At 40.1% G+C, this 11575-nt stretch overlaps 1 protein-coding gene across 1 annotated transcript; it reads right to left on the bottom strand.

Annotated features, from left to right (window-relative positions):
* Positions 1-1069: 1069 nt before the first annotated feature.
* LOC104086534 (transcription factor bHLH91-like) lies at positions 1070-3543 on the bottom strand. Its single transcript, XM_009590827.4, has 4 exons — positions 2701-3543; positions 1919-2317; positions 1729-1843; positions 1070-1374 (listed from the first exon to the last, which is right to left on the bottom strand). Exons 1-4 carry the CDS (start codon positions 3361-3363, stop codon positions 1349-1351), a joined length of 1203 nt encoding a protein of 400 aa, XP_009589122.1. The 5' UTR covers positions 3364-3543; the 3' UTR covers positions 1070-1348.
* Between the last annotated feature and the right edge of the window lie 8032 nt (positions 3544-11575).

The following is an 11575-nucleotide window of genomic DNA, read 5'->3' as shown; positions in this document are numbered from 1 at the left end:
TTGGCCCTGCGGGTAAGCTTGATTAGTCCCCCTCGGAACATTAGGGGACTGTATAATCAAAGCAGGTGGTAGATCATGAACCGATGAGATTCGATCTTGTTCATGAAGTAGCGGAGGAGGGTCACAATCCTCCACAACGATGGGTGGATTTGCCCGAGGCACACCTCGTACCTCTTGCAAAATTCTAGAACGATCGGGTCTATCGGGCCCAGTGTGAAGGGATAAGTGTAAATACTTAAGTACCCCTCTATGTGGGTAGTGACGGCGTTCTCGGGCCCGGGGACTACTACATTCTTGCCTTCCCAATTACAGTCCTTACGAACTTTGGAAAGAACATCTTCAGTCACAGAACATATGTACCTCGAGACTCCTTCACCTCGGTCCTGTTTGCGTGAGGGCTTCTCGACTTTAAAGTCGTCCGCAATGGAGTAGCCCCCGGGAATGAACGCCGACAAGGGAGGCTCGGCGGCTAGTTCGTTAGCATCCATAGCGGGGGAAGCCGTTTCGAGGGCAACCGCTTCAGTACCAGCAGCCGGTTAAGAAGATGAAGAGGCAACTTGTTAAGGAACGATTTTTGATGTTTTGGCCATTATCATCTAGGGGAGTGTTTGAAAAATTGAGGAAAAAACGCAAAGTTTTGGAAAAATGGGTTTTGGAGATGAAGAACAGACTATGAAGATTTGACGAAAATCTGGCAGAAATTTTGAGATTGCTATGGAAATGGAAGAACAAGGATGAAGATATGAAGGTTTGATGATGGCTAAAAGACTCGAAGGTAGTGATTTGGTCGAAAAGTATAAAAGGGACGAAAGGAGGAAGCTTTTATAGGGAAACAACCGATGCTTCACATTCGGAGGCAACCTGCCGGTGAGCGACACGTGTCCGAAGTCAGAACGGCGCGATTGATGGGACGTTTCTTTATATGATTACTGTATATAACTTAATTCATAATAAAATATACGTCTATATACTTTGAGTTGGATGGGGAGAGTAGTTTTCTTGTGTTTGTGTAATTTTCCAAAGATAAAGACAGACTATATGGGATAGAGTTAATTTTGTGCTCAACATGTATGAGAGAAGGAGTCTGTATTTTGTATTAGAATTTATACTAACCAATAAACTCCTCATAGAAAAAATAAAAGTCAGATATGTTGCTATGGAGATCATTCTTTTCTATGGATCGTAACGCTTTTTATCAGATACATTTAATTTATATTAAACTCATTCAGCCATTTCATCTACTCTATTGAATTCAAGAGAACCATTCCTTCTGTAGAACTTCAAGAACTCATCACCCACTGACACTAGAGGAAACGCAGTACATGTACAATTCATGTAACCTAAGGTTTCATTTGTATAGAAGCCTCTGACAATCTGCAAGATCATAAACAAGCACAAAACTTATTACACAGAAAATTATAAACCGAAACATGAGAAAATCAAGATAAACCATGCATTATGCATGAATCTTAAAGAGATTCAGAGATGAAAGTGATATAATCTTTCTTTCTTCTTTCTTTTAATTAACTTTGGTAAGATGGTATACAAATAAAAGATTTAAATCCAAGTGCTCGATGAAAGTAACATGAAATATAATGTCATATTTACTCTGCTTTACCGTTACCAAGATTCAATTCTAGTGGTTTTGAAGTGAATCATGGCTTTTGATCTTTAGGTGTACTTTGATACTGGTAAATCAAAATTTAGCCAGGGCAGAAAGAAAATTACCTTGTAAAGGAATAGAAGTGGTATTACATGGTGAAGTTTCTGTATACTGAATGTCCACAATCTCAATGAGCTTGTTTGCAATAGCAATTGCATACACAGTAGATCCTTCACAAATCTGCAAGATTTGATACAATTACATAGATATAATACCATAATATTGAAATGCAAAAAATGGAGATCAAATGACAACCTTGGAGTTAAACAAAAAGCTGTAACAATCGCCAATAAGTCCGCCAGCAACATGGTGAAGATCCAGTTGAAGGTCATCTAGGACCTTAGATACAAAGAGAAGACAATTGATTCTCTTCTGCTGGACAAGTTTGACAGTGACTTCATCGTCCACGATCCGGACATCAACTTCAGTATTGGTGGTCTTCCTCTGAAGCCACGAGCTTCTTAATGAAGATGGATCAACTTCATTCCTAAGCTTCACATCAGCACTATTCATGGGACCACTTTCTATGTTTTGCCTCTTGGTTCTGTCTCTGCAGCACATTTTCTTGTCCACCATAATTTTGAGCTCATTTACTGTCCTCTTCAGCTCATTGATGTACATAATAGCATCCCCCACAATTGATGCTCTATCATTCTTGCATTAACAAATATTTTGAACATGTCAAATTAGATGATCACTACTTTATCTAAGAAAATATTGGAACTCTGATGTTGGTAATGCGAGAAGCAATTTCATCTTTGCAAAGTATGATAAACAAAGCAAAAACGAATCCAGGATTTCGCCACTGTGGGTTGGCACTATTAAGACAGTAACTTCAGGAAAACAAGCAACAATAACTGGATCAAGTAACAAGTATTAACTTTCAACATAGATATATATTTATAATCAAACAACAAATCAACATGTTTGACTAATATCAAACTTAAACTCACAAACAAATAAACAAGTGATCAATTTCAATGCTCAACACCAAATTCAAGAATCCAAATGATAATTCTGAAAGAATGAATGAATACCTTGCTGGGGTTGGGAACCAAACTTCTCAAAGCTTTGTACTTGTCATTCAAATGCGCTCTCTTTTGCCTATCAGTAGCAAAATGCTTGATCTCTTTATTGTCCCTATCTTTTGTCATACAACTCGTATCTGCAGAAAACTCAAAAATTCCATTCTCAAAAGGACATTTTCCGTCCCCTGCATCTTGGTATAAATCACCACTCACATGTATCTCCATACCATTAAAAAGAGAGCCAAAATTTGAGCTTCCCAAGCCATAGCCATGTGGCAAAGAGTGGACTAATTCTCTCAATAAAGGGGGATTTGGGGGAAGATTCAAAGGAAATAAAGAAGGATCATAGATTGCAGTTGAAGTTGAGGCACCATCTGCTGTATGTAAGTCCCTTGTGGAATCTGAATATTTATGAGTTGTGTTTGTGAAGGAAATTGAAGAAGTGTGTAAAGGAAACGTATCGGTATGCAATGGAGCTTGAAAGTGATGATCATCAAATTGATGATGGAACTGAGGAAAATTTATATCTCCCCAATTTGATTGATCAAAAGATGGTCCTTGATGACTACTGGATTCATGCACAAATTCTTGCGTTAAAGAGTTCGCAATTACGCTGTTGTTGGTATTATAACTATGTTGCATCTCAAGATTCACTTGCTGCTGAAGCCCCATTTCTTGCAAGATCAAAACAAGCACTTCCTATATATATCTTTCTTTTAATATTCACCACACTATTTAAGTTTTCTGATTTTCTATACTTGTTGGTCTTTCCGCACAACTGTTAAATAAAAGTGAAATAGCACAAGGACATGAAGCTGTAAAAGAAAACTATAATCTCCAAGACAATATCACAGCTTCCAAAAATGTAACCGTAAAAATTTGTTTACCAAAAGACACACTTTACTTTTTAGTCTCACAAATTGCATGTTAAAAATCTTCTTTAATTGTTAACAACGTTGTGTAGGGGACCACTAGCCAGCTATTCTCTCCATGCAATTTGGGTAGTCTAACTAACCAAAACAGTCGTTACAGTTTTCAACTATACATTTATATATATGTGAAGCTAGTATATATTAGTTTTCAATAAAATTCAAAGACATAAAGAAAAAGGTGATATATCCTTAATTCCTTGCCGCTTATGATCATTTGCCTTTTAGCTGCAAGTTGCCAAATGAAATGCGAATGGAAATGCAAGGAATAAGTTTTGGATGCATAACTCATGTGAAAAATACTGAAAAGTACTAGTATTTGTTTCGCAGTCATACTATAACAGCAATAGCTTCAAATTAGGTGACAAGTTTGGAAGCCTAATTAACAAACTGTTTATGCAGTAGATGCTCAATAATCATTGGATGCTGAAATATCGAGCACACAATTCTTGTGACTGCAAACATTTGGAAGATGCAGTTAATCACAAATATAACACAAGGTATATTTTATGAAGAATCACCAAAACGAAATTATGTTTATCAAAGCTTACACAACCAAAGAGAGCTAATTTGTTTGACTAAATTAGACAAATCCTCTGACAGGGATTAATCTGCAAAACCTTGCATAATCGTGTTCTTGATAAACTAGCCACAACTCCAACCAAAAAAAAATTATAGGAAAAGACTTACGTGTTTCTTTTTCTTCTTCAAAGGTAAACGTTTACTCCTGAATTTGTCACATATTTTTCGTATACTTTGCGGGAATCCTATTACCCCTAAACTTTTCTGAAATGTCACATAGAATAGACTGTGTATTCACTCTCTTCGGTATACATGTACTTTGTAGGGATCCATATATATATATATATATATATATATATATATATATATATATACACTTTGTAGGGATCCAATTACCCCCTAAACGTTTTTGAAATGTCACGTCGTATGAAGCGTGTATTCACTCTCTTGGACATACATGTATTTTATAGAGATCCTATTACCCCCTAAACGTTTCTGAAATGTGACGTAGCGTAGAGTAGTATACGCTCTCTCGGATATATATATGTACTTTGTACGGATCTTATTACCCCTTAAACTTTTCTAAAATGTGACCTAGTATAGAGGTGTATTCACTCTCTTGCATATACATGTACTTTGTAGGGATCCTATTACCCCCTAAACTTTTCTGAAATGTCACGTAGTATAAAGGTGTATTCAATCTCTCGGATATACATGTACTTTGTAGGGATCCTATCACCCCCCAAAAAAATTTAAAATTCACGCAACATATAGCTTGTATTCACTCTCTCAAAGAACATGAGAAGCAGTACAACAACAACAAACTAATGTAATCTCACAAGTGAGGTCTGGGGAAAGTACTACATACGCAGACCTAACCCCAACCTTGTGAAGGTAAAGAGGCTTTTTCCGATAGATCCTCGATTCAGGAAAAGCATAATCACGACATTATTAAAAAGAAATATATTAAAATAATAAGATGACCTAAGCAGAAGACAAGAAGCTTTAACAAGAAGCAACAACATGGAAATTAGGAAGCGGGAACAAGAACTAGTAACAATATTAATGACAACAACAAACTAATAAGATGACTGCTGCAAAAGACATAACTGGTAGCAAGAGAAATCAAGATATAAGAGAGTATGAGGATAATAATGATACTATAGGTAAGAATAAGAAAAACGCTCTACCACCTACTAGCTTTCTACCCTAATTCTCGACCTCCATACTCTCTTTTCAAGGGTCATACCCTCGGTAAGCTGCAAATATGCTATGTCCTGCCTTATCACCTCTCTCCAATTCTTCTTTGGCTTACCTCTACCTCTCCTCAGACCAACTATACCAATCTCTCAAATCTTTTCACTGAGGCATCTGGACATCTCCTCTTTACATGTCCGAACCATCTCAGTCTCGCTTCTCACATCTTGTTCAACACTAGGGATGCTCATACCTTGTCCCGAATATCTTCATTCCTAATCTTTTCTCTCTTAGTATGACCACATCCATCTCAACATCCTCATTTTCGCTACTTTACACTTTTGGATATGAGAGCTCTTGACTGACTAATATTTTGCCCCATACAACATAGTCTGCCTAATCACCATTCTGTAGAATTTACCTTTAAGTCTTAGTGGCATATTCTTATCACACAAGACACCGGATGCGAGCCTCTGTTTCATTCACCTCGCTTCAATATATTGTGTGCATTATCATCAATCTCGTCATTATCTTGGATTATTGACCTAAGATACTTGAAACTTACTCTATTTGGGATGACTTGTGTATCAAGTCTCACTTCCACATCCTCTTCATGAATTATGTTATTGAACTTGAACTTCAAGTATTTGGTCTTTGTCCTGCTCAACCTGAAACCCTTAGACTCCAGGGTCTGTCTATAAAACTCTAGCCTTGTATTAATACCATCTCGAATCTCATCAACCAGTACTATGTCATCTACAAATATCATGCACCGTGGCACCTCCTTTTGGAGGTGACGCGTCAATTCATCCATCACCAAGGCAAAAACAAATGGGCTAAGATCTGATCCCTAGTGCAACCCCATCTCGACTGGGAAGTGACCCAATCTCCTCCCACTGTCCTTACCTAGGTCTTGGCTCCATTGTACATGTCTTTAATCACCCTAGTGTACACTAAATGTACACCTCTAGCCTCTAAGCATCTCCATAGAACTTCTCTTAGGACTTTGTCGTGTGCTTTTTCTAGGTTAATGAACACCATATGTATGTCACTCTTCCATTCCTTACTGTTTGTCACGACCCAAAATCCCAAGTGTCATGATGGTGTCTATAATGATACTAGGCAAGCCGATAACTCACACATGCCAACATCTTGAAATTTAAATTATACGAAAATAAGCTTAAGTAAGTAAAAGTCTCATAAAACTGAATGAAAACGTCATAGCTCAATATAGAATATCTCAAAACCCGGTTGTCACTGAGTACATGAGCATCTATACAAATATATAGTCTGATACACTATCCAAGAAAGTAGAACTGAATAAGTAACACTGAGGGATAGGGGAGGAGAGTCAAGGTTTGCGGAAGCCAAGACAGCTACCTCGATAATCTTCGAACGGCTGAAAACTCTGAAAATGAGTAACCACCATGTCCGGAAATACCTAGATCTACACACGAAGTGCAAGGTGTAGCGTGAGTACAACTAACTCAATAAGTAACAAGTCTAACCTTTGGACTGAAAGTAGTGACGAGTCCGAACAATACGGTCTAAATACATAATTAAATAGTACGGAATTTTTCAGAACATATGACAATAATATCTAAGAGAAACTCATAATCTATAGATACTGGTACATGAATGTAGACATACTTCCAAGTTTAACAATTAAACTCAGAACAGATAAAATATATCAAGTCTGAATGATACGAGGAATATGACATCTCTATATCTACATGCCAATATGCATATCGTATGTGATTCAATACAATGAAAGCCTCACGTACTCACACTCTCGGAGTACTCAACCTATTTGTCTCACTTCTCGCTCATCATACTCAATCACTCAACACTGTACAGGGCAGATCCATCCCAAATACAAATAAATCCAGGGCAGATCTAGCCCAAATCCAGATAAATCCATTGCAGATCTAGCCCAAATGCAAATAAATCCAGGGCAGATCCAGCTCAAATGCAAATGAATCAATAACAACTACGATCACTATGGGTGTGCAGACTCCGGAGGGGCAGATCCAGCCCAAGCACTATAATAAGCCAAATCCTGGCATGAATCAATAAAGTCTGTTGTGGCGTGCAACCCGATCCCATAAATGTCACTCACAATCAGGCCCTTGGCCTTACTCAGCCATCAATCTCTCCAGTTTCTCTGGCTCACAACACTCATGCTAAGCAGCCGAAATCAATGATACAAGATGTGATAATATACGGTAACAGAGACTGAAATATGATATGCAATAATGAATGCGACTAAGTGCATAACTGCAATTAAGCAAATAACTCAACAGCAAGGAACGACCACTATGGGTCCCAATAGTACCAGCACATATCCTAAATATGATCTCTAGCATAAATCACAACTCAAGTGCTCTAACACATAGAGTACAATAATAATATTCAGATAAGATAGCTACACAGTTCCATGGAATCGACTAAATCATAATTTCTACAGTACACGCCCACACGCCCGTCTCCTAGCATGTGCGTCACCTCAACACCAATCACATAACATGTAATTCGGGGTTTCATACCCTCAAAACCAAGTTTTGAAGTATTATTTACCTCAAACCATGAAATCTCTACTCCAACAAGTCCTTGCCTCGCGGAACAGCCTCCGAAAGCCTCGAATCTCAAGAAACCCCTCAAAATCCCTCTCAAAAATTACCTTAATCCGAGTTTGCAAAGTCCATAAATGATAAAACTCTTGGAACCCAACGTTTATATTCTGCCCAGTGCTTTTCGCACCTGCGACCAACTTACCCGCATCTGCGGTGATGAGAAGCGACAAATCCTTCGCTTCTGCGGTACTCCTGGCGATCCCGTGCTCGCACCTGCGGGTCCTTCTTCGTATCTACACTCTCGCAGGTGCAGAAATACCCTTGCACCTACACAACTCCCCCAGCTCACCCAAACTCGCTTTTGCGCCCCAAACGTTGCATCTGCGACCACGAAGGTGTGGAAAATAGCCTTGCACCTGCGACCGTTGCCCACTTCCTTCCAGTCTTCTTCTGCACTACCATCCATGCACCTGCGGCCTCGCACCTGCGACCATGATCTCCGCAGGTGCGATTACACCAGTCCAGCACTCTTCAGTTATTTCTCAAGTCCAAAATTTGATCCGTTAACTCTCTGAAATCTACCCGAGGCCCCCGGGACCTCAACCAAATATACCAACACGTCCTAAAACACGATACGAAGTTAGTCGAGTCCTCAAATCACATCAAACAACAACAAAAACACGAATTGTACCCCAATTCAAGCCTAAAGAAAACTAAGAAATTCTAACTTCTATAATCGATGCCGAAATTTATTAAATCATGTCCAGTTGACCTCAAATTATTTTGCACACAAGTCATAAATGACACAACGGGCCTATTCCAACTCCCGGAACCAAAATCCGAGCCCGGTAACCACAAAGTCAACTCTTAGTCAAACTTCTTAATTTCCAAAACTTCTAATTTTTCAACTTTCGTTATTTCAAGCTTAAATCAACTACGGACCTCCAAATCACTGTCCGAACATACTCCTAAGTCCAAAATCACCCAACGGAGCTATCAGAACCATCAAAACTCCATTCTGGAGCCATTTACATATAAGTCAACATCCGATCAACCTTCACAACTTAAGCTTCCAACTTTGAGACTAAGTGTCTCAACTCATTCCAAAACATCCCGGAACCGAACTAACTACCCCGGCTCACCTAACAACAATTTAGCATAAAATAAGCAGTAAATGGGTGAACAAGGCTACAACACTCAAAATGACCGGCTGAGTCATTACATTCTCCCCATTTTAAACAAATATTCGTCCTCAAACGGGTCTAGAAACATACCTGGAGTCTCAAATAGGCGTGGATATCTGCTCCGTATCTCCCGCTCGGTCTCCCAAGTAGCCTCCTCAACTGGCTGACTTCTCCACTGCACCTTCACTGAAGCTATGTTCTTTCACCTCAACTTTCGAATCTGCCATCAAAATGGCCACCGACTCCATATCATAAGTCAAATCCCCATCCAAATGAACTGTGCTGAAATCCAAAACATGAGACGGATCACCGACATACTTATGGAGCATAGAAACATGAAACACTGGATGCACACTCAACAGACTAGGCGGAAAGGCAAGCTTGTAAGCCACCTCTCCAATCCTCTAAAGCATCTCAAACGGCCCAAATACCGAGGGCTCAACTTGCCCTTCTTACCGAACCTCATAACACCCTTCATAGGTGAAACCTTGAGTAGTACCTTCTCCCCCACCATGTAAGAAGCATCTCGAACCTTCCGATCGGCATAACTCTTCTGTCTAGATTGCACCGTGCGAAGTTGATCTTGAATCAGCTTAACCTTATCCAAAGCATCCTGAAACAAGTTAGTACCCAACAGCCTAGACTCACCCGGCTCAAACCATCCTACTAGAGACCGACACCATCTCCCATACAAACCCTCATATAGACCTATCTAAATGCTCGATTGGTAGCTGTTATTGTAGGCAAAATTTGCGCGCGGAAAAAAATGATCCTAAAACCCCCCAAAATCTGTGACACAAGTGCGTTAGCATATCCTCAAATATCTGAATAGTGCGCTCGGACTGTCCGTCCATCTGAGGGTGAAATGTTGTACTCAACTCAACCTGTGTGCCCAACTCTCGCTGCACTGCTCTTCAAAACTACAATGTAAAATATGGGCCCCAATCTGAAATGATGGACACCAGCACACCGTGTAGGCGAACAATCTCGCGGATGTAGATCTCAGCCAACCGCTCTGAAGAATAAGTAGTCCCAACTGGAATGAAATATGCGGACTTGGTAAACCGATCCATAATCACCCAAATAGCATCAAACTTCCTCGAAGTCCATGGGAGCCCAACTACAAAATCCATGGTGATACGCTTCCATTTCCACTCTGGAATCTCAAGCCTCTGAAGTAATCTGCCCGGTCTCTGATGCTCATACTTCACCTGCTGACAATTTAGGCACTGAGCTACAAACCCCACCATATCCTTCTTCATCCTCCTCTACCAATAGTGCTGTCTCAAGTCCTGGTACATCTTCGCGGCACCCGGATGAATGGAATATCGCGAACATTAGGCCTCCTCAAGGATCAACTTACGTAGCCCATCTACATTAGGCACACAAATCCGACCCCGCATCCTCAACACCCCATCATCCCCAATAGTAACATCCTTGTAGCCACTGTGCTGAACCGTGTCCTTAAGAACAAGCAAATGGAGATCATCATACTAGCCCTCTTTGATACGATCATATAAGGAAGACCGAGAAACCACACAAGCTAGAACCCGACTGGGATTTGAAACATCTAATCTCATGAACTGGTTGGCCAAGGCCTAAACATCAACTTCAAGTGGTCTCTCACCAATAGGAATAAATGCAAGGCTACCCATACTCACTGCCTTTCTAATCAAGGCATCGTCCACCATATTGGCCTTCCCGGGATGATATAGAATGGTGATATCATAGTTCTTTAGCATATCAAACCATCTCCGCTGACTCAAATTTAGATCCTTTTGTTTGAATAAGTGCTGGAGACTCCGATGATACGTACATACCATAAAGACATACCATAGAGATAATGCCTCCAAATCTTCAGTGCATGAACGATGGCTGCCAACTCCAAATCATGAACAGGGTAGTTCTTCTCATGAGGCTTCAACTGGCGCGAAGTATAAGCAATCACTCTACCCTCATGCATCAAGACACACCAAATACCAATCTGAGAAGCATCACAATACACTTAATAAGATCTAGAAGCTAAAGGAAAAACTAGAACTAGAGCTGTGGTCAAGGCAGTCTTGGGCTTTTGAAAGCTCTCCACACACTCATCCGACCACCTGAACGGAGTACCCTTCTAGGTCAATTTGGTCAAAGGCACTACAATGGACGAGAAACCCTCCACGAAGTGACGATAATAACCAGTCAAGCTAAGAAAGCTCTGAATCTCAGTAGCTGAAGACGGTCTGGGCCAACTCTTGACCACTTATATATTCTTTGGATCCACTTTAATCCTCTCACTGGACACCACATGCCCCAAGAATGCCACCGAACTAAGCCAAAACTCACACTTGGAGAACTTGGCATAAAGCTTCTCCTCCCTCAACCGTTATAGTACAATCCTCAAATACTGGGCATGCTTCTCCTGGCTACGTAAGTACACTAGGATATCAACAACGAATACTATGACTAAAGAATCGAGATAAGGCTGAAATAT

This window comes from Nicotiana tomentosiformis, chromosome 8 (genome assembly GCF_000390325.3).
Source record: "Nicotiana tomentosiformis chromosome 8, ASM39032v3, whole genome shotgun sequence".
Classification (NCBI taxonomy): Eukaryota; Viridiplantae; Streptophyta; class Magnoliopsida; order Solanales; family Solanaceae; genus Nicotiana; species Nicotiana tomentosiformis.
This window is presented reverse-complemented; position numbering and strand designations above follow the sequence as displayed.

Coding starts and splice junctions, on each gene's coding strand:
- LOC104086534 (XM_009590827.4), bottom strand. CDS start 3,363: ATGGGGCTTCAGCAGCAAGTGAATCTTGAGATGCAACATAGTTATAAT. Junction 2,318..2,700: donor TGGTTCCCAACCCCAGCAAG/GTATTCATTCAT, acceptor TGTTAATGCAAG/AATGATAGAGCATCAATTGT. Junction 1,844..1,918: donor GCTTTTTGTTTAACTCCAAG/GTTGTCATTTGA, acceptor CAAATCTTGCAG/ATTTGTGAAGGATCTACTGT.